General features: G+C 56.1%; 1 protein-coding gene across 2 annotated transcripts in view; it reads left to right on the forward strand.

Annotated features, from left to right (window-relative positions):
- Positions 1-19,747, forward strand: part of UBASH3A (ubiquitin associated and SH3 domain containing A) — a 42,090-nt gene extending 22,343 nt beyond the window's left edge. Inside the window, exons 8-14 of one of the 2 annotated variants that reach the window (XM_003358975.3) lie at positions 4,030-4,129; positions 6,977-7,099; positions 9,289-9,381; positions 13,467-13,611; positions 14,294-14,400; positions 18,498-18,607; positions 19,107-19,747. In XM_003358975.3, the coding sequence (XP_003359023.2) occupies positions 4,030-4,129; positions 6,977-7,099; positions 9,289-9,381; positions 13,467-13,611; positions 14,294-14,400; positions 18,498-18,607; positions 19,107-19,244 (816 nt within the window). In that variant the 3' untranslated portion in view covers positions 19,245-19,747. The remainder of the gene's footprint in view (positions 1-4,029; positions 4,130-6,976; positions 7,100-9,288; positions 9,382-13,466; positions 13,612-14,293; positions 14,401-18,497; positions 18,608-19,106) is intronic. The other variant, XM_003483366.4, reaches the window with a different exon arrangement.

The raw sequence follows: 22,704 nt of genomic DNA on the forward strand, positions 1-22,704 counted from the left end.
CCCCAGGGCCGCCTCCAGGTCACACGAGAGCTGAGCACAAGGCTGAGGACCCTGGGACATGGGGTGGGCATCGGGGTGACCCCTTCAGCCAGGTCCTCAGTGGGAGAGAGCGACTCGGGCAGAGGAGCCCTTGACTGGGAGCCAGAGGCAGACGCAGGGGAGGAGGCGCCCCGGCCTGGGGCACGGCCTGGGGCTGGGGCTCCCCGAGGCTGCGCCCGGCACTCCCGATTGAGCAAGGGAGGGGCTGGACCCAAAGGCTCAGCCCCAAGCTCAGCCTCCATCCGAACACGCTGGTGCTTTAAGTGGGTGTGAACCTGACTCCGTCCCGTGAATAAAACCCATCCCGGTCTGAGGTCGCTCCCTCCAGGTCGTGAGAAAGGACAACGGTGGCCACAGGTGTAATAAAAAGATGGCAAAGTGAGCTTAGCTCCTGCCCCTGGAAAACATTCGAGGGAAGGGGTCTTTGCAGCCGGGACTGAGACAAAGGTCTGGGCGGGGATTATCCTGGATTGACCCGCGGGCCCTGAAGCACATCCGTCCTCATGACTGGGAACCAGGGGACGTGATGCCCAGAGATGGGGAGGCCCAGGCACCAGGGGAGGAGCGTGTGACCGTGGGTGGGGCAGAGGCTGGAGCCACATGGCCACACAGCAAGGAGCTGGCAGGGGTGAGCAAGACAACACACCTGCCCCACCTCCCCAAGCCTCAGAGGGGCCTGGGCCTGTGACATCTTGCTTTTGGATGTCCAGCCTTCAGAAGTGGAAGGGAATAGATTTCTTTTGTTTTCCACCCCCGCTGGTGGTGCCTTTGTCCCAGGAAAGGCATCCCACACCTTACGTGGAAAGATTCAGTGCAGCCCCAAAGCTCTGGGGACCCAGGGGTCCGTCCGTTCCATCCCCCCGGACCTTTCACTTTACATACCACTCCTGCTGCAAACTCTGCACTTCAGAGTTCAATGCTCTGGGCTCTTCCAGGGAAGAAAATGCCCTCCACCCCCTAGCCCCTCGGCAAAAATCCAGAACCTCACCCCAAGGCCGTGGCGGTACTTTGCCCAGGGCTGAGGGAGCAGCCCGTGGCGGGGGCAGGGGTGGGAAAGGCGGCTGGTGTTGGTGCAGGCGGTTCTGCACAGCCACACTTCAGTGTGCAGACGGAAAGACGGCCGTGCCCTCGGAGCTGGGTGCAAACACCTAGGTGGGTGTTTGCATCCAGAACCAAGCACCTGCGCCCCGATTACGAGCAATCCCGGGGCTCACCTTGTCTTGACCGTGGGCCCGATTTGAAGCCCCGGCCCCAGGGCCTGGGAAATTCCCAAGGGAGACCTCGACCCCCGCCTAGGGCTCCAAGACACCACACGCCCCGTGTCCATCAGAACGGAGTCGGTCCCAAGCATCAGGCAGCTGGAGAGTCTGCCCCCCTAGGTGGGGGTGGGCCCCCAGGGACCGGGAGGGCATGTTCCTGACACTCCTGTGTCAGTTCTGAGCACGAGGGGAGAAGCCGGCACGCGTCCCTCCTTCCCCCCCTCTTTGCTGGCCATTCTTTCTCAGAACCGGCCGTTTCTGTTGGGGCAAGTGCCAGGGGAGAAGAGTGTTTTCTTTTCCCTTGTTGATTTCTTTTTGGCCAGAGAAAGGCATCGACAGGAGGTTGGCAGCGTCCAGCCGTGGAACAGCAGAGGTCTCTGGAGCGCCCCCCTCTGGCTTTGGCCAGGGGCTCAGGTGGCCTCGGAGCTTCACAGGTGCCGGGCGCACGTCCACTTCTGCTCTGGGGGAGGCCAGTGCGCTGACAAATGACCCCAAGGGCCACATTCCAGGCCGGGATGTGGGGTGTTCTTGGGGAGGGGCTCCTCCGTGTGGGGTGGGGTGGGGCCGGTCCTCAGGGGAGCAGGGGCTGGCCCTTCTCCTCCTGTTGACCTTGAGGGGAAGCCTGAGCACATTTTCTGTGAAAAGACAGGCATGTCAGGCACGGAGCCAGGATGGATGGATGGATGGATGGATGGATGGGTGGCTGAGAGAGGAAAGGTATTCAACATTTTCAACCTACAAGACTCTACAATGGTGCCAAAGCAATTTGCACTCAGTAGAATGTTGAATACTTGAGGTTTCAGGGGGCCGCAGGGCTGCACCTGTAGCGTATGGAAGTTCCCAGGCTGAGGGTTGAATTGGAGCTACAGCTGCCGGCCGACGCCACAGCCACAGCCCCAGCCACGCCAGACCCAAGCCGTGTCGGTGACCTTAACCCACGGAGAGGGGCGGGGGATGGGACCTGCATCCTCATGATACGAGTCAGGTTTGTTTCTACTGAGCCGCACGGGAACTCTGAATCCTTGGGTTTTGATTCTTTCCTGTGCAGCCCCCTCCTCTCTGAGTTGGGCATAGGCGGCCCCACACTCGGGAGGGACCATGGCCGATACACTCACCATTCTGGACCCACACGGCTGTCCTGTTTCTCACCTTCAGTACAGGACTCAGGAAATGACGGGAGAGAGTCAACCTTTTATTCTAAAACAGGCTTTGTGGTGGACGATTTTGCCCCACGGTAGGCGTATGTGTTGTGAGAACGGTTGGGGTGGCCGGGCTCAGCTACGACTCAGCACCTTCGGTGTGTTAGAGGCGTTTCTGACTTGAGATTTTCCACTTACAATGAGATCATTGGGATGTAATTTCACCATAAGCGGAGAAAGATCTATATACACCTATGTGTTATACACATACCTCCATTATATATTATATATATTGCACATAATTACAACATATAATCTGTAATACTATGACATAATTTTATCCTTTTATATCACTATAATTATATTTTATTATAATTATATGATAAGAATATTATGTTTTCATTATAATTTTATAATTATAATTTACTTTATTATAATTTTAATTATATTATACCTTATCATAATGTTATTTTAATTTTATTACATATAATTATATATTCTAATAATAGGTTATATGTCATATAATATATCATATTATATATACCATTTGCAATATGATATATATCATAATAGATTATAATTACGTATCACACATAGTATAAATGTATATATTATTGTATTTCTTTCTTTTTTTTTTTTTTTTGGTCTTTTTGCCTTTTCTAGGGCCACACCCACAGCACAGAGGTTCCCAGGCTAGGGGTCTAATCAGAGCTGTAGCCACTGGCCTACGCCAGAGTCACAGGAACATGGGATCCAAGCCGCATCTGCAACCTACACCACAGCTCACGGCAATGCCGGATCCTTAACCCACTGAGCAAGGCCGGGGATTGAACCTGCCACCTCATGGTTCCTAGTCGGATTCGTTAACCACTGCGCCACGACGACGGGAACTCCCTATTATCATATTAAGATGGATACAGATAACGTTCTGCGACGTCACTATAGGAGGATGAATGCTTGTGTGTCTCCCGAATTCCTGGGCTGAAATCTCGATGATGCATGTGACGGTGTTTGGGGACAGGGCTTTTGGAAGGTGCTTGGGTCACGGGGGTGGAGTCTCCACGACTGGGACTAGTGGCCTTTAGAGAAAGTCCCCAGATGCTCCCTCGCCCTCCATGACGTGAGGACACAGGGAGAAGCTGGCTTGGAGGTGGGCCTGCACCCCCTGCTGGCACCTGCTGGCACCTGCTGGCTGGCACCTGAGACTCACCGCCCCCAGACGGTGAGGCACGTCTCTGTGTAGTTCCTAGGCCCCCAGGGTACTGTGTTACAACAGCCTGAGCAGGGGCCCGGCCTGCGGGGGGCACAGAACGCAGACCGTTGACGTGCCGCCAGGTGGCACGTCCATCCCACTTTGTTTTCATCTCCTGTGCACGTGATAACGCCCAGAACACTAAAACCTGCCAGACATCGAAGAGCTGCAAGTCCGAGTCCCCTCGCCCGGGGACAGCTCCGGCAAAACGGGCGGCCGCTGCTGAACAAGGACGCGCAGGACGCGGGGTCTGGGCCGCCGCCGGGTGAGGGGAGACGCTGCTGGAACAAGTCCCGTCGGGGGTGTCACATGTCCTGTGCCCTTCTCCCCCCGCCCCCAGGCCTCGATCCTGAGGAGAGGCGTGTTGGTGGTGCGCCACGGGGAGAGAGTGGATCAAGTCTTCGGGAAGTCGTGGCTGCAGCAGTGCTCCACCCCGGACGGTAGGTGCAGCCCGGGCAGAGGCCAGACGCGGGACTCGGGCCTTCTCCAGCCTGAGCCCCCGGGGCCCCAGGCGGCGTCACTGAGCACGCAGAGACTAGGGGCAGGGGACACGCACTCCCTATCTCCCCCCCCCTGCTGCTACCCATGTGCCTTGGAGGGGGTTGCACCTGTTAGGATCTTACGTCAAACACTTTGGGGACGATGAGGGCTGGCATTCAGTGGTGAGCACGTCCGCTGGGGGGACACGTGGACAGCCTGGGGGTCCTGGCCGCACACACAGGGCTTATGGTTAATGGGTGGGGCATTGACCCCAGGGCAGGTCACTCTGACTGGCAGGCTCCAACCCTCAGCTGCTGGCAGGTCCCCGTCTTGCCATCTCATCACTGCACCTCTCTGAGCTCAGCTTCTCTGTGGTGGCCCCCGGCCTACCCTAACCCGAAGGGCGTGCGTTTTTAACACGGCGGGGCTTACCCCAGCCTCACCCCTCCGGAGGCCAAGAACTAAGAACAGGGCTTGTCCATATACAGAAGCCCGCAGGCCGTCTCTGTACTGACCCATGACTGTGTCAACAGCCCTCCCCCCGGAAGGTCCAGCAGCCCAACTTCAAACCCTTGGCTAACTGCGTACGTCAAAGCACTGAATGAACGTAGGGATTGAATCCACGCGCAGCGGCTGGGGAACGTAGGGGATCAGCCCTTTGGGGATCCCCGCCCCCCACAGGAGCCCAGCGGGCCAGGAAAGGGGGGCGTGAAGAGACGAAAGCGTTGGCAGATGACCAGCACACGAGAAAACGCACCACCCCCATCTCCCGGAACCCACGGACCCAAGGCCGAGCTTGTCTCCACAAACCAAGACCAGAGACGCAAAGGCTCAAGGAAGAAACAGGTGTGTCTGCGGATGCACTGACATGCAAACAAAGAATTACAGGATGCTTTCTTGCAGTAAAACAATGACTGAAATGACACACGGAAAAGGGCCACCTGTCAGTGTGTCTGCGGTGGTGGTGTGGGAACCAGACCAGACAGCCAGCCTCAAAACCAGTGCCAGGACTTCGTAAAACGAGGGAAGAGCTCGGTCACACACAAAAAAGGTCAAGCCTCCTATGAGGGAAAAGTAGTTTAAAGCCACGGAAGGTCCCAGCTTAAAGGAAACTGCTGGTGGATCTTTTTACAAGGTAAGGAAGTGAATTCCGGTGGCCAACCTTGACTTGGGCGAGCTGCATTGTCTGAGCAATTACGAAGGGGTATTTGGGGGCCCTGCCAGCCCCTCTTCACAGTTTGGTGTCCATTCTCACTTCCGGCCCAGCAACCCACCCCCTCCCATGGCCCCTCACTCTCCAGGGCCCCCCTATTTGCTCAGACTCTATGCCCACCAGAACCTAACCTTGCCCCGGTCCTCGGCTTCCTCTGCCCTCTGCCCTCTGCCTCGCGCAGTGCCCACAGATAAAGCGCCAATGTGGGCAGAAGACCTAGACGGAGCAGGGGATCCCAGACGCCCTTGAGAACAGGATTCGCGTGTAGGAGCCTCTCTTGGCATGAACAACAGAAAACACCTTTCCCTGGACACAGCTAACCGTGGAGTTTAATAAAAGCCTCCGAAGCTTAGAGTTCCAACTAAGTCTCTGCTGAGGGACGTTCCAGGGAGGCCGCTTCCAGAAAAATCTGTCCTGGAACGCAAACCACAAGGCACACAAAATAGCGGCTGCCTCCCGCTGATTGTGACGGAGGGCTGGGTGCGCACTCAGGCGCAGGGGACAGGCCAGCCAGGCGACGCGGGAGGACGCGAGGACTGGGTGGTGGCGTGGCCTCCGAAGGGATTATTGGCTGCCCATAAGGTCGGACCCGCCCCGCGGTGACAGCTCCCTCTGGGCCAGGCGCTGGGCTGCAGGCCTTATACCACTGATTCCTTCAAACTCGACCGCCCCCTCTTTTTCGCTGATAAGGGAGATTAACCCGTTGCCTCTAATCACACAACGCATCCCTGGTGGTGCCGGCATTTGCACCAGACAGTCTCATCTTAGAGCTCAAGGCCAAACTCCTGACCCAAGGGGCTCTGAGCCTCTGGAGGAGTGGGTGGGCAGAGTCCCAGGGAAGCCCCCTGATTTCCAGCCCCCCCCAACCAACTGACTCATATTGCACCACGCAGGACCCTGTCCCTGTGGGCAGAGTGCACCTCACGGCTAAGGGGGCAGGTGGAATTTCACCTAATTGATGCCCGTTCGAGACGCTTATCAAGTTAAGCCGCATCGGTCACGGAGACGCTTGGTTCTCAGTCGGGAAAATTGCATGAGCGAATCTGTCGGCTGTGAGCGGGCAAAGAGGGCATCCTGCGGTTCCTGCATCAAAACATGAGTTTCGGTGTCTGAGGAAACACACATGCTCAGTAGAGCAGAACTTTCTCCCGGAACCGAACCCACGTCACAGGGCGCGTTCGAGAAAAAACACGCGGGGCGCCCCTGGCGGCTCAGCCGGGGAAGCCGTCACCGTGAGGCTCAGGCGGTCGCTGCGGTGAGGGTTCAATCGCTGGCCTGGAATTTCCACCTGCCGCTGGTGCAGCCAAAAGAAAAAAAAAAAAAAAAGACAGGAAGATCAAGACGGCAGAGGAGGAAGACGTGGCATCACCTTCTCCCACAAACACACCCAGAAAAAAAAAAAAGAAAAAGAACAAAAAGGCAAAAACGCAGTTGACAACAATTGAAATAACTGCCAAGCTTCAAACGCGGGTCTTTTTTTTTTTTTTTAATAATGATTTTTGTTTTTAAACGTGGGTCTTGACCTTGAGAGTCCTGTGGGACAAATGTGCACGAACTTGACAAACTAAACCTCTGGTGCTTATTTATGCTTTAGGGAAGTACTACCGGCCAGACCTGAACTTCCCTCGCGGTCTGCCCAGACGGAGCAACGGTATCAAAGACTTCGAGAGCGACCCACCGCTATCATCTTGCGGAATTTTCCAGTCCAGGATGGCAGGTGTGTTGGAGGCCCCTTCTGCTAGGAGTCGTAACAATAGTCGTAGCAATTTGTCACCCCTCACCCTTGCTACACACGGCATCAGTAATAGCATTATCCTCACTCTGCTGAGGAAGCTGGGGCACAGAGAGGTTAAGTATGTTGTCCAAGGTCACACAGCCAGTAGGTGAAAGAGCTCAGAGATTTGGCCTGGGAGTGCATGGTTGGCGAAGGCAGGAGGGACGAAAGGAAGCAAAAGAAAAGAGAGGAAAGGGGAAAAAAAAAATCAGTGACCGCTGTGTGCATTAAGGATGTCACTGAAAAATTAAAACACACAGCCTCTCTTTGATTTTATTTCAAAATCTGTCACCTTGGGCTTTGGTTTTGTGGGGTTCTGGTGCCATGTGATCGATCTTTTGGAGCAGAAGAGGCCACTGAGCTAGGTTGTCTTCATTTTACGAATTAAGAAACTCAAAGCTAGACTCAGGAGGGCTCCCCGGCCTGCCAGGCACACGCTTGTTAACTGGAGGGATGTGCCAGAGCTCCCCACCCCGAGCTGGGCGGTCAGTGTCCGGTCAGCAGCTCCCGGGCCAGGTGGGCAGGCCTGGGTTGCAGCATTTGCTGGCATCCATGGTGGAAATGCTGAGCCTGCGCCATGGCTGTGGCTTCAGGGTACGGATGTTTGGTCCCTGAGCTCAAGTTGGGAGAGATGACACAGCAGGGGCTCCGGCAGTGGCGGGGGGGGGGGGCGTTGTGACAACCCCAGCCCTGCCCGGGCTCCTTCCTCCCAGCACACGGTAGTCTGTGTGTGTGTGTGTGTGCGTGCGTGCGTGCGTGCGTGTGCACACGCGTGCACCTGTGTGTATGTGTGTGCGTGCGTATGTGTATGTGTGCACACGGGCTTGTGCGAAAGCCCCTTCCGTACCGTACCTCCGAGGCTGTTTCACGCCCAGATCCTCGCCCAGAGGGCTGCCTAATCCCCGTGGGAGGACGTGTGAACGGGTGTGCGTGTGGGCAACTGGCAGCCCCTGTGTTCATTTCCTGTGGCTGCTGCCTTAACAAAGCCCCCCAGGTGCAAGGGCTCAGGTCACAGAAGTGTGCGGTCTCACAATTCTGGAGGGTGGAAGGCTGAGGTCAAGGTGTCAGCAGGGCTGGTCCTCCTGAGGCTGGTGGGGGTGGGGTGGGGAGGGACAGGCTCTTTCCAGGCCTCTTTCCTGGGCTCACAGGTGACGTCTGCTCCCTTGGTTGTCAGCGTGTCACCCTCTGTGTCCAGATTTCCCCTACTCATAAGGATGCCCGTCGGACTGGGTTAGAGCCTGCCTAATGATGTCACCTTCACTTGATCACCTCTGTAAAGACCCTTCGTCTAAAGGTCACAGGAGACACTGGGGGTTAGGACCCCAGCATATGAATTAAGGGACACACATCAGCCCCTCACAGCATCTGCCGACACTTCACTGGTGCTGGTACCATGTGGATTTGGGGCTGAAGAATCCCCTTCTTTCCCAAAGATCAGGTCCTCTGATTTGGCAAGAGGGAGTGGGGTTTACAGGCTTGTCTTTCCATGAGCCACGGGGTCCTGGAGTTTCCATCACTGCAGAGTTGATGGTGGTGAACTTGAAACAGCCCCCACTTGATGGCTCACGGTTCTGTGGGTCAGACATGCAAACACAGCAGCCTGGCTGGGTTCCCTGCCCCGGGTCTCCACCCTGAAATCAAGGGGCCAGCTGGAGCCTCCCAGAAGTAGCTCCAAACTCCTCAGGCTGGTGGGAGAATTCGGTTCCTTGTGGCTGTAGGACTGAAGTCCTTGCTCCCTTGCCAGGCATCGGCACAGGGCCACTCGCGGTTCCAGGAGCCCATGCACGTTCCCTGCCACGTGGCTGCCGCCATCTCTAGGGAGTTGCTTGCGTGTCGAACCCCTCCAGCTTTGAGTGGCTGACCTCTGGGACCCGCTGGAGGACACTCTGCTCTTAATGGGCTCAGCTGACACACTCATCCCCTTCGGCCATCCAACAGAGCTGTCCCGGAGGTGTCAGCTCGCCACATGCACAGCTTCCATTCATGCTCAAGGGGAGAGCTTGTCCGTGGGATGGGGGGATTCTTGGGGCGACTTCAGGCCCCACCCACCGTGGGGAGTAAGCCACCTGTTGGAGTGGCTGCCAGGGGGCTGCAGTTATGGAGACGGCACTCTTCCACCCACTGTTTTCCAGGGGAAGCGCTGCTGGAGAGTGGTACCAGCATCACCTCCGTGTTCACCTCCCCGGCCCTCCGCTGTGTGCAGACAGCCAAGCACATCCTGGAAGGTCAGTGGGGGCCGCAGCGGGCTTCTCGTGTTGCCTTGACCTCAGGCTTCTCCTGCAGGGGGAGAGGGCAGGGCAGAGGGAGAATTGGGTGGGTGGCCATGAGCAGCCACCTGAAGTCATCAGACCGTTGTGAACCAGCCCCTGAGAGCTGTGAGCAGGCACCCCACCCGTTGGCATTTCTGGAACGTCAGGTCGTCATCGTGTGCCAGGGGGCTGCCACCGCCCTTGGCCTTTGGTCTGCTTCTGCCCTGTGGTTTTTGGGTTTTGTTTGGAGGATTTTTTTAATTTGAGGGTGTGAGTATTCCCAGAGAGCTGCATCCTGCTGTGGTCCCTTCTTAAGTCCAAAATGCAGGACTGGAGCTCCCGTTGTGGCTCAATGGTCAACGAATCTGGCTAGGAACCATGAGGTTGCAGGTTCGATCCCTGGCCTTGCTCAGTGGGTTAAGGATCCAGTGTTGCTATGAGCTGTGATGTAGGTCGCAGAAGCGGCTCGGATCCCCAGTTGCTATGGCTGTGGTGTAGGCTGGCAGCTATAGTTCCGATTATACCCCTAGCCTGGGAACCTCCACATGCCGCAGAAGCAGCCCTAGGAAAAGGCAAAAAGACAAAAAAAAAATTCAGGACTGCCCCAACAAGGGAATCGGCTCATGGGAGCCACCCAGCACCCTGAAGGCTGCTACGTGCTGGGAAGCCAGCGGCAGACCCTTCTGAGCTTCCAACTGCAGGAAGAAGCAAGTTGCTGCCAGGAAAGGGCAGCCTGCCTGCGGGGGCGGCCTTGGTCCTGCACTCCCAGCGTGAGGAAGGGGCCCCTCTGCCGGGAGCAAACCGAAGGCAGAGTGCGGGACAGGTGCAGCAGGTGGGCGCACCTGGAGGAGGGGGCTTGCCTCTGCTCTCTCAGACTTCCGGGACGTCAGGGTACCAGCTGAGCAGGGGGCGCAATAAGGTGAGACATGCTTCTCAGGGAGGGGGCCGGGATGGGGTGGTTTAAGTCCAAAATGCCGTCAGGCAGCACGAAGCCGCTTGAGGTCCGTGGGCGGGGCTTCACACAGAGACCCTTGGGCTGGCCTGGGCTGGCCCCCAGGCATGGCCAGGGAGGGGCAGGAGGAGCTGGCGCTACCTCTGAGTATGACGAAGCCAGAGAGGGTGCACATGGGGGCCACGGTTACTGGCGACTTGAAGCTGCTTCAAGTGGGAGTTAGAGGCCGTGGGGGGTGAACGATGCCAGGAAAAGAGTGAGCTCCGTGGGGCGGAGCCTGGGAGGACGAGAGGGAGGAGGCTGCAGGAAGGGGCTGCTGGGTGGAGACAGAGAGGTTGGCCCTGAGCTTGGGGAGGATGCAGTGGCTGGAAGCACAAGATCAAGGTCGGGGAGGAAGGGTGTCATTGAAGGAGGGTGACAGGGAGCAAAGAGGCTCCTGCTGGACGAGCTGACTTGCCCATACTGGCATAGCGGCAGGTGTCCGAGAGCGGGCAGGGACCAGGGTTAAAACCTTCCCCACAGGGCCTGTCCAACTGATGCTGGATCTGCCAGCCCGAGCCCCACCCCGTACCTCCTACCCGTACATCAGAGCCACTCTGACCAATGCCCCCCAGTCTACATGCGGCTGGGAATCCCACCCCAGGACGGACCTGATCCACACTCTGGACCCGCCTGGGCTCAAGGCCAGTCCACTCTCCTTTCCTACCTTCTCCTGGACGTGCTGCTTCGTAATCCATGCAGTGACTGTGGGGGTGGGAATCCATTTCGTCACAGTCCGCCTTCCACTCACTTAAAACTCAAGGGCCGTGTCTGTGTGTCATCGGCCTTGCAGCCACCCTACATTTGTCATTTCTCCCCGGAGCATGACAGGGACCTCTGACGCCCCTGCACGGTGCCTCGGGTCCCTGAGACCGTGAAACAACCATGGTTCACCAGTGCTCGTGTTCTCGTGGTCATTGCTCTGCTTCCCTGCAGCTCTGGGCTCTGGCCTGATGCACAACATCTGATGCTAAACCCAGGGAGGGACCCAGGACCCCCAGCATGTGGCTTCAGTGTGGCCTGGGAGATGGGGCCTGGCTCTAGGGCTAAAATGGGGCAGGAGGCCACAACCACACCCGCCCCCCCCAATACACACACACACACACACACACACACACACACACACACACACACACACTCGCCTCGGGGCTTCATTCAACTGCAGGGTCATAGACTCTAGTGTTGGGGGAAGGGATTGGAAGGATGCTGTGGCCCCAGTGCTTTTTCAGAGAAGTGATGGCACCCCCACCCCAGCCCCCACCCAGCAACCATGGTCCTGTGGGGTCAGATTCCCTTTCTCCATCAGTAAGAACTGGGTGTGTTCCCTCCAGCCCTGCCTCTTGCCAGAGGGGGGCAGGAAGTGGCAGGAGCAGAAGTAGCCACATGAAGGCTCAGAGTTTCCCAGTAGCTGGGCAAGTCCTCTAGGCAGTGTTTGCTCTCAGTGTTTCCGTCTGATAACCCAATAAATATGACGTTAGCAAAGCAAAATAGCTATGACGTCGTTTCTTCGCTGCACAGCTTAGGATCAAAGTGTTTGTGTGAATTCCACAATTAGAGAAATCCGATGGGAAGAAAGCGAGAAACACACACAAATCCAGGATGAAAGGTAACAGGTTCCCCGGGTCCTGAATGTCCCAGGCCCCGCCCACCTTCATACCTGCCGTGTGATGAGCTTATTTTGTTCTAACCCACCCAGGAGGCTGCTACTTTTCCATGAACCTAAGCAGCCGCTTTAATTTTCACCTGTGGCTGGGAGCAGGTGCTCCAATTTCTCTGACTTCTTTTTGTTTGTTTGTTTGTTTTAACGGCTGCCCCTGCAGCATACGGAAGGCCCCAGGCCAGGGACTGAATCCGAGCCAGGGCTGCAGCCACACTGGATCCTTTAACCCACTGCCCCGAGCCAGGAACAGAAGCCATGCCTCTGCCACAACCTGAGCTGCTGCAGTTGGATGCTTAACCCACTGGGCCACAGCGGGAACTCCTTCTCTGACTTCTATTGTTTGGGTCTCTTACGTATAAAACTACAAGCTCTCCCCAGAGGTTTCTGCCCTTGATCCCGTCAATGGCTTCAACATGATTTCTCATGGACGTTTGCTCTGTATGCAGAGAGGTCACTTTAAGGAGCATGAATTCGTAAATCCTGTGTTAATCCAGAAAAACAGGACCCCTGGCCTCCTCCCACCTCCTCAGACACAGCTACCCTGTTTTCCAGGATGCTAAACCTTATCTCAACACCGCTCAGGGCGTGTCCAGACCGACAATTTCCCCAAGAGTGACCCGTGGAACAGGAAGAGGGGCCAGTGCCATTCGGGACACCGTCCAGACTCTTCCTTCCTGTCACCTCTTTCCCGGGGACACAGCCCCTCACAGGCTGCAGGAGGGCCCAGGACCCCCCTCCACGCGGCTTAACTCTCTTTTCTCAATGTGCTTGACCAAAGAACCTGTTTCATAGCCTTTCCCCATTCCGAATAAAAATGGGTCTCTTTTTTCTCCCACTCAAAGAGACAGCTTAGTCCCTAGGTCCCTTAGTGAAGGCAGAAAAGCATGGGGGAGTTAGAATGTTCTGGAAGATGACTGCCTTCTACCCTCTGCTCGGGCTCCGTCTGGAGTCTTTACCAGGATGGCCCTTCCCTGTGACTAACAAGCTCCGTGATTGGCCCGTCTTTTCTACGCATCATTGGATTGGCCAAGTCCTTATAGGTGCCCTCCCCTTCTTGACCTGAGGATGCGCCTGGGTCAGCTGCTGTGGGGCTGCCCTGAGTGATCGGATTGCCCACGGGGTTGGGGGGGCTGCCAGTGGTGCCTCTCAGATCCCGCGAGATTCTGTCCCTTCCTGATGGACAGAGGGTCATCCCTCATCTGACACCCTCCAATGGCCAATGGCCCAGTGGCTCGCATCCGAGAAATTACATGGCCGTGCGTAATCACAGGACAATATTCACCAAGCCAAAAAAAAAAAAAAAAAATCAAATGTTTTCAAAGGTTTGATGTAGATTAGTAAGAGACTTCTTTGCATCAAGCCAGAATGGACCATGCACAGCATAAACCCTGGTTGTTCTCTTGCATCCAGAGCTCAAACTGGAGAAAAAAGTTAAGATAAGAGTGGAACCTGGCATCTTTGAATGGACCAAGTGGGAGGCCGGCAAGACCACCCCAACCCTCATGACCCTGGAAGAGCTGAAAGAGGCCAATTTCAATGTCAGCATGGATTACAGGTAAGCCAGCCCGCGTCCTCTGCTGCTGGGCTTTTCTCGTTGTGCTAGAGAAAAATCACTCATGATGCTTGCTACAGATGGCAAGGATGTGGCTTTATTCAAGAGGGTCCCCCACGGTGGGGGCTTACAAGGGGGGAGGTCAGATTCAGCGCCGAGTCTAAGGCCAAGTGGGGAATTTTAGCCCAGGAGCAAGGTGGAAGGAGGGACACTCCTAGGAGAATAGGCTAATTCTTGCTAAACTGACCCAAGAGGACCCTTCTGCAGCCAGCCAGGGGTCAGGCACCCCCGGGGATGGAGGGGAAGCAGAGTTGGCACAGATACCCAGGGTGATCGGGTACTGGCATGGGGAATTCTGGCTAAACCGAGTCAGCCGGCTTCTCCCTAAAACGGATTCCACAAGGTTGGACATGAGGCCCACAGGTCAGGCTGTTGAGAAGAGCCTCAGAGAGCCCGGCTGGCATCTGTCAGCCAGAGAACCCATGTCCCCCTCTGCCCGTGGCTGGCAGCTGTCACAGGCCTGCCTGTCTGTGCTCAGCAAGAATGCAGGCTGGCCCTTTGCTGGTTTGGAGCACAAAGCTGAGGCTCGTTGCAGACCCTGGGCGCTGCTGGAGGCAGAGCCACCTTGGCCCTTCTGCCGACCACACGAAAGCAGGCCCAGCTGGCAGCCCCTCCCCTCCTGCAGGCCCGCCTTCCCCCTGGCCTCCCTCCTGCCCGCCGAGAGCTACAACGATTACGTGCACAGGTGTGCGGTGAGCATGGAGCAGATCGTCAGCACGTGCTCCCAGGATGGTGAGTGTCCCCTCCAACCTTGGGTGCGAGCAGCCCCAGGGCTCAGCTTTTACCTCTGGAATGGAAGTGGCTGGTTTTTGAAGCTCGCAATGCCCCAAACTCCCCCACGCCATTCCCCAGCCACCAGAGTGTCACTCCCCCGCGCCATTCCCCAGCCACCAGAGTGTCACTCCCCCGCGCCGTTCCCCAGCCACCAGAGTGTCACTCCCCCGCGCCGTTCCCCAGCCACCAGAGTGTCACTCCCCCGCGCCATTCCCCAGCCACCAGAATGTCACTCCCCCACGCTGTTCCCCAGCCACCAGAGTGTCACATCACTGTCCCTAGACAGACACACTCCCCCACCAGCCAGGCCCTGGGGCCCCCCAGTTCTGGAGCCGAGAGTCTGGGGTTGAGGGCAGCAGGCGCAACACAGAGCGCCTGTGCCACCTCGTAGCAAACGGAAGAAACTAAGAACCAAAGATCCCAACGTTGTACCATGTTTAAATGACAATTCAAACAAAACATCCGGGTAAGCTGGTAGTTGGGACCCTTAGAGAAATTCGAATGTGGAATTAGGAATCTGAATATGGACGTATTCAAGAAATGTTAATTTTGTTAGCTGCGATAACAGCATGGTGGTTGTGCAAGAGTGAAAATCCCGCATTTGAAGATGCAAACTGGGGCCTCCTGTGAAATGGTCGGACTTTGGGATTGCTCTAAAAGCCTTCACGACGGATGGGTGGATAAAGAAGATATGACACACCTACATGCACACACACACACACACACACACACACACACACATATATATATATGTATATATATATATACACACACAATGGAATACTACTCAGCCATTAAAAAGAATGAAATTTTGCCATGGGTGGATTTGGAGGTTTTTGGGGGTGTTTTTAGGGCCACACCTGTGGCACATGGAAGTTCCCAGGCTAGGGATGGAATCGGAGCTGCAGCTGCCGGCCGACACCACAGCCACAACAATGCCAGATCCAAATCACGTCTGTGATCGACACTGCAGCTTGAGGCAACACTAGATCCTTAACCCAGCAAGCAAGGCCAAGGATCGAACCCACATCCTCAAGGACATTATGTCAAGTTCTTAATCCACTGAGCCACAGCAGGAACCCTCAGGGTATCATGCGTCGTGAAATAAGTCAGACAGAGAAAGACGAATACTGCGTGATCGCTTCTATGTGGAATCTAAAAACACTACAAAACCATTGAATATTACAACAACAACAACAAAAAGAAGCAGACTCACAGATCCAGAGAAGAAACCGGTGGTTACCGGTGGGGAGAGGACGGGGGAAGGGCATTGCAAGGGTGGAGAATTAAGAGGCACACACTATTAGGTATAAAATAAGCTATGCAGATATATGTACGCCATGGAGAATCAAGCTGCCAGTTTACAATAACTATAAATGGGATATAACCTTTAAAAATTGTGAATCACTATGCTGTACATCAACTATACGTCAGTAAAAATTTTTAAAATAAAATACTTCGCAGACAGACGATACAAAACGCCGTCAGCTGCTGGTGCTCCGTGACAGGTGCCTGGCATTCTTCAGACCCTCCTCTGGGGTATACGTGAAAACATCCAGAGTAAAACATGGAAACCTCATTCTATAAAAATTTAAGTTACGGAGCTCCTGTGGTGACTCCTGGGTTAAGAACCCAACTAGTATCCATGAGGATGTGCGTTTGATCCCTGGCCTTGCTCAGCTGGTTAAGGATCCGGCAATGCCATGAGCTTTGGTGTAGGTTAGGGAGGTGGCTCGGATCTGGCGTTTCTGTGGCTGTGGTGTAGGCTGGCAGCTGCAGCTCCTGTTCAACCCTTAGCCTGGAAACCTCCATGTGCCATGAGTGTGGCCCTAAAAAAAAAAAAAAAAATGAAGTTAGCAAGTGAGCACTGACCACCAGGAGGCATCAGGCAGCAAAGAAAACCTGATGAGAAAATCTAGGAGTTCCCACTGTGGTGCAGTGGGTTAAGAGTCTGGTGTTGCTGAAGCTGTGACATAGCTCGGGGCGGGGGCTCAGAGTCCATCCCTGGCCCAGGAACTTCCATATGCCACAGGTGTGGCTGTGAAGAAAGAAGGAAAGAAAGGAAAGAAGGGAGGAAAGAAGGAAGAAAGAAAATTAAGCAAAGAAGACACGCGTTCCACCCTCGAGGGGCTTGAGTGTTGTTGAGGGGAGAGGGGCACAAACATTTGGAAGGTTAAGAGCATTCAACAATACGAAGACAAGTTCAGACGAGTTGATAAGAGGCCACCTCGCCCGCTGGCCCCGCCTGCGTTCCTTCCCCAACGTCCCAGGGAGCTCGGCGGACAGAGGACGCTGATGACCAGGGTCTTGGCCAGAGCCGAGCCCCCCGGCCTCGCCCCAGAGCCCCCAGCACACCATGGGGACACCCTCTGAGACCCCAAAGCTTGCGGTGTCCAGCACCCCAGGCACAGCTGGCACGAGGCTGGTCCACGTCGCCCATTTAGACTGATGGACACCTCGGGGAAGGTGCTTTGGGCAACCACAGCTTCGTGGCATTTGATTAACCATCAAACTCACGTGATTCACAGTTATTGCCACAGGCCCCCTGGGGGCAGAATGCAATGACAGCCTCTTCTGCGCATCCGGGGACCCCGCCCCGTCCGCCTCACCCAGGCTGGCGTCGGCGTCCCCGGGGCACCCTCCCTGCCTAGAGCCTCCTACGGTCGTGAGGGCTGCTGGACACGGATGCAGATCCGCTGTGTCACCTCTGGGTCTACGGAGCCCGTCTCTGAGCTGCGGCTGCAGGAACGCAGACCCACCCGCCCTCAGGAAGCAGCACCTGAGCAGTCGGATGAGTAGGTTCAGAAGACAGAGGATGGCCCTGGAGGAGACAGAGGGCACGGGCAAGGCAGGAAGCCAGGGCGCACATCAGCGTCCGGAGCAACGCAAACTCCAGGGGGGCTGGAGTTGGTAAAAGCGCAACCTCCAGTCACCCGGCACGGGGCACCCGGCACAGACCTCACCTGTCAGGTCTCTACCTGCTCACACGGTCTGAAGTGTTAACCTCCACATACACCACATGACCTTGAAGCTCAGAGGGACGAGAGGGCCAGCGCCCAGGTCACCCGCTGGAGGGCACAGGCCAGGGCTCAAACCTGCACGTCCAGCTCCCAGAAGCGCTGCCTGGCAGCTGCACAATGACTTTGGGGGTTTTTTATTTGTTTGTTTGTTTGTTTTGTTTTGTTGTCTTTTTGCCTTTTCTTGAGCCGCTCCCGTGGCATATAGAGGTTCCCAGGCTGTGGGTTGAATTGGAGTTGTAGCTGATGGCCTACGCCAGAGCCACAGCAACTCGGGATCCAAGCCACGTCTGCGACCCACACCACAGCTCACGGCCACCCGGGTCCTTAACCCACTGAGCAAGGCCAGGGATCGAACCCGCAACCTCAAGGTTCCTAGTCGGGTTCGTTAACCACTGCGCCACAACGGGAACTCCCCTGCACCATGACTTTGGAGGCCAGAGGAGTGAGTGTCCCGTTACGAGGAAGCGACCCGGGAGAAGCAGGGAGGGGCTTCGGCCTGGACGTCACACTAGAGCACTGATGCTCAGGCCGGGGGCGACGGGAACCGGACGTTCTGGGAGCCGTGTGTTCTGACCTCGTTCCCAGCTGGGTCCGGCCTTCCTGACTCACCTGGCAGGTCCAGCTCCCAGCCTTGCTTGTCCCGGCTTCGGCTCCCACACCCGTCACCTTCAGGAGGCTCGCTCAGCCCCGGATCCTGGAGGTCTTTCTCCCGAGTGAGAGTCATCGCAGCTTATTGTGATCAACCAGGTGACACCAACCAGGTGACACCAACCAGGTGACAGTTCTCCAGCGAACCGGCTCAGTCACACACCCTCCTGTCCCCGAAGCGAGCAGGCAGGTGCGGCCGACCCAGCCCCGCGACTGCTCAGAACTTACCCACGGGCGATAGGCCGACTGCCCGCACTAGTCAGCTGCCACCAACCACTCCTTCCTCCTGCCGGGTGGGGCAAGGCCTCGGGGCACCCCGAGGTCGTTCCGCCGACAGCAATGGGGACCCCCGCGTTCTCTGACCTTGGGGTGTTCTTCCTCCCGCAGGGGGTGTCACCCTGATCGTGGGCCACGGCTCGGCACTGGACTCCTGCACCCGCCCGCTGCTCAGGCTGCCGCCCCGGGACTGTGCAGACTTCGGCCGGCTGGTGAGAAAGGTAAGGCGGCCTCTTTCCTCCTTGGGCCAGAGAGTCGGCCGCCCAAGGATGCAGGGCCATGCAGTCCCCTCTCAGAATGGAGATAAGTGTCCTGGCAGCCCAGGGCCACAGGGACCCAGCTGTCCCCTGAGAATGTGCCCGCCTGACCGGAGTTCTCAGCTGCAGCACCGCTGATGTTTGGGCAGGACAATGGCACACCACGGGGACCGTCATGTGCCTCGTGGGATGTTGAGCAGCATCCCTGGCCCCTATTCTAGACGCCAGAGCGCCCCTGGGTGAGACAAGCGGTAAGGTCTGTAGACATTTCTCGTTGCCATGGGAGGGCGGGGGAGCCCCTCACCCACCAGGACAGACGCGCTGGACCTTGGTTCTGCGCTCACGGCAGCGGGACCACCCTGGGTACGTCACACCGGCCTCCAAGGCATGGCTGGTTTCAGGGTGAGTCTAAACTCGGTGGGCTTGGTGTCAAAGAGTAATGAGGGATTTCATTCCGTTCTAGATCCCCTTTCTGGGCATGTGCTTCTGCGAAGAAAACAAAGAGGAAGGGAAGTGGGAGCTGGTGAACCCTCCCGTGAAGACGCTGACTCATGGCTCAAACCCCGCCTTTAACTGGAGGCACTGGGTCCAGGACAACTAAGAGCCACCTCGATGTTGGCATAAGGTGGCGGTGAGGGGGCAGAACCCTTCACAGAGGCTGGGAGGCACCATGAGGTGGACGGGGTCTTTGCCCCCCCCTCCCCCGCCCCCAGTGTGATTGGTAGAAGCACAAAATGCACTTTGCGGCGCCAGAGTGTCTGCCCTGGGCTTTCCCCCCGGTGCCCGCCCTCGGCGGCCCCGTCGTCCTGCAAGCTCGGCCGTGGGGACGCCACCGTGCGCCATGTGCATCATCAGCCTGGAGGGGACCGAGGAGCTGGGACTCTGGTGTCGAGGAATTAAAGACTCAACACACACCCCCCCGGGGAAAAACCCCCCTTCATTTTACACGTTTCTCTTTGTCAAGCTCCCCAGCCTTTGTCCTTTTTCCGTTTGCAGTTGCTCTTGGGCTATGTCCGCAGGGGCCGAAAGAGGCAGGCTGTCGAATAAAATGGTACAAGAAACCACCTCCCAAATCAAAACCGGGAACCGAGCTCAGTGTCCACAGAGCCAGTGTTAGTTTCCTGATGCTGCTGTGATGAGTTTCCCCTGCGGCAGTGATTAGAGACACAACTTTTAAACACACACGTTTATTCTGCTACGGTCCCCGTCAGAAGTTCCGAGGTGGGCCAGCGGGTTCTGGGAGAGCCCCACTTCCCGTCTTCTTGCAGGTTCAATCCTTGGCCTTGCTTAGTGGGTTAAGGATCTGGCGTTGCCGTGAGCTGTGGTGTAGCTCACAGATGCGGCTTGGATCTAGCATTGCTGTGGCTCTGGCATAGGCTGGCAGCTGTAACTCTGATTAGACTCCTAACCTGGAAACCTCCAGGTGCCACGGGTACAGCCCTAAAAAAAAAAGATTTCTCATTGTGGCCAGTGGAAATATACCCAACTAGGATCCAGGAGGATACAGTTTTGATCCCTGGCCTCAATCAATGGGTTAAGGATCTGGCATCTCCCTGAGCTATGGTGTGGGTCACAGACGCAGGTTGGATCTGGTGTTGCTGTGGCTGTGGTGTAGGCCAACGGCTACAGCTCTGATTTGACCCCTAGTCTGGGAACCTCCATATGCCACAGGTGCGACCCTAAAAGACAAAAAGATTTAAAAAAAAAAAAAAAAGATGTGGTACGTATGCACAATGGAATACTATTCAGCCATAAAAAATGAAATAATGCTATTCACAGCAACATGGGTGCATCCAGAGATTCTCATACTAAGTGAAATAAGTCAGGAAGAGAAAGACAAATGCCACGTGACATCACTTCTACGTGGACTATGTGGTGTCTAAAATATGGCAGAATTGATCTCATCACAGAACACGGCTCTGGCCCCTCCCCCACCTGCAAAGGCAGCACGGCCCCTCCCCAAACCTCCCCATTCCGCTGCTTTGCCTTCTGCTTCTGAGCCTCCTGCCTCCCTGTTGTAACTCCCCTTGGGATTACACTGAACTCACCCAATAATCCAGAAGCACCTCCCCGTCTCAAAAGCCTGAACGTAAGCCCATCTACAAAGCCCCCTTTGCCATGTGACGTCACTCAGTCACAGGCACAGGGACTAGGATGTGCCTGGCTTTGGGGCCACTCTTCAGCCCAGCATGCACACCCCCCCCAGCTCCCCCAGGCACATCAGGCTGCTTAGACGGGGCCCAGGTATAAGGATCTGAGACGGGCTCCCTGGGTTCTGGTCTTATCTGGCTTCTCTTTGTCTCCCTTTTAACCATGGGGTGGGGGCCCCTCCAAATGGAGCGAGTGGGCCCGTGACGAGCCCATGTCACCAGGTGCGGTGAAGTCTCCAGCAAAGGTGTGAATCCGGGGGTCTCTCATTTGGAAGACGCTGCTCCAGGCCGTCCATGGGGGTCCCCCAGCGTTGTGCTCTCATCCCATCCCCAGGGAAGAAGAAGAGAAACCCTCCAAGTGCTCGGAGCGAGGGGACTGTCACGGCCGGAGGTGCTGCCCTGGGTCCCTCTCTGGACCCCCAGGACCACACTGACTTACTAGTTGTGACGATGCTGAAAATGGCACAGGTCGAGCAAGGGTTTAAATAGTTGTCTGTTCTCTCGGGCGGCCCAAGAGACGTATGGATTCACCCTCTTGGGGCGAGGTGTCTGGTCTCACGCCCAGGGTAACACAGGCTCAGACAGCACCCCCTCCCTGCTGGGGGGCTGACGGAGGTCTACACAGGCGACGAGGTGGGTTTGAATCTCAGATCTCAGGTCAAGTGGGCAATAAACACTATTTTCTTTATATTCTATAGTTCTAGTTCTTTTTTTTTATGTAGTTTCTTTTCACCCTTGTTACGTCTAAGTAGTTTTTTTTTAATTTCATTAGAGTATAGTCGATTTACAATGTTGTGCCCATTTCTGCTGAACAGCAAAGCGACCCAGTCATACATCCATATTCCTTTGCTTGTATTAGTTTCCATCACGGTCTATCCCAAGAGACTGGTCAGAGTTCCCTGTGCTATAGAGCAGGACCTCATTGCTTATTTATTCCAAATGTCATAGGGTGCACCTACTAACCCCAAACTCCCCGTCCATCCCACTCCGGCCCCGTCCCCCTTGGCAACCACAAGTCTGTTTCCTATGTCTGTGAGTCTGTCTCTGTTTGATAGATGGTTCATTTGTGCCATAGTTGAGATTCCACAATAAGTGATATCATGGCATTTGTCCTTCTCTTTCTGACTTACTTCACTTAGTATGAGAATCTCTAGTTGCATCCATGTTGCCATGAATGGCATTTCATTTTTTATGGCTGAGTAATATTCCATTGTGTGCAAGTACCACTTCTCCTCATCCTCCTTCTCCTTCTGTATGACTGCACCTGCAGCATATGGAAGTTCCTGAGTCAGGGATGGAATCAGGGAATACACAACCCCTCCTGACTTTTTCTGTATTTACTTTCAAACATTCATAAAAATCTGACTCCCTGAGGGCGGGTTTTGCGAGGAGTAAAGGCAAGAACCGGGATCACCCAAACCTCCTGCTGCCCTGGCTGTGGGCACCATCGAGGCCCAGAGACACTTGTGCTGACCCCTGAGCTCCTACCACAGGCGTTCCCCAGAGCCCCCAGGGAGCACAGGGCCCAGGAAGGGGTCTGTGGGCAACAGCCCTCCCCAGCCCTTATGCCCGAGAGCGTCTGGTGGCTTTGCCAACCTGCTGTCCAAAGGAAGGCCAGGCACCTGCCCAGGGTCAGCGCCAGTGCCCCTGGAACCTCCTCACATGGAGCCAGGCTGGGGGGTCTTCTCCGCTCTGAAGCGCTTTGTCGCCTGGTCTCGGGGGCTCACAAAGGCCCACAAACAGCCCTAACTGCTCCCCCGACTCCATCAGGCCCCCGGCTCGGTCCAAGGAGCCATGGAGGTTGGGGTGGGGACAGAGGCGCCCCCCTCCACCTGCACACAGAGCCCCTGCTCCCTCCAGCCCACACATCACAAGCCAGGAGCACAACCTTGGATCCCCAGCAAGGCCGCT

Source organism: Sus scrofa, chromosome 13 (assembly GCF_000003025.6).
Source record: "Sus scrofa isolate TJ Tabasco breed Duroc chromosome 13, Sscrofa11.1, whole genome shotgun sequence".
Lineage (NCBI taxonomy): Eukaryota > Metazoa > Chordata > Mammalia > Artiodactyla > Suidae > Sus > Sus scrofa.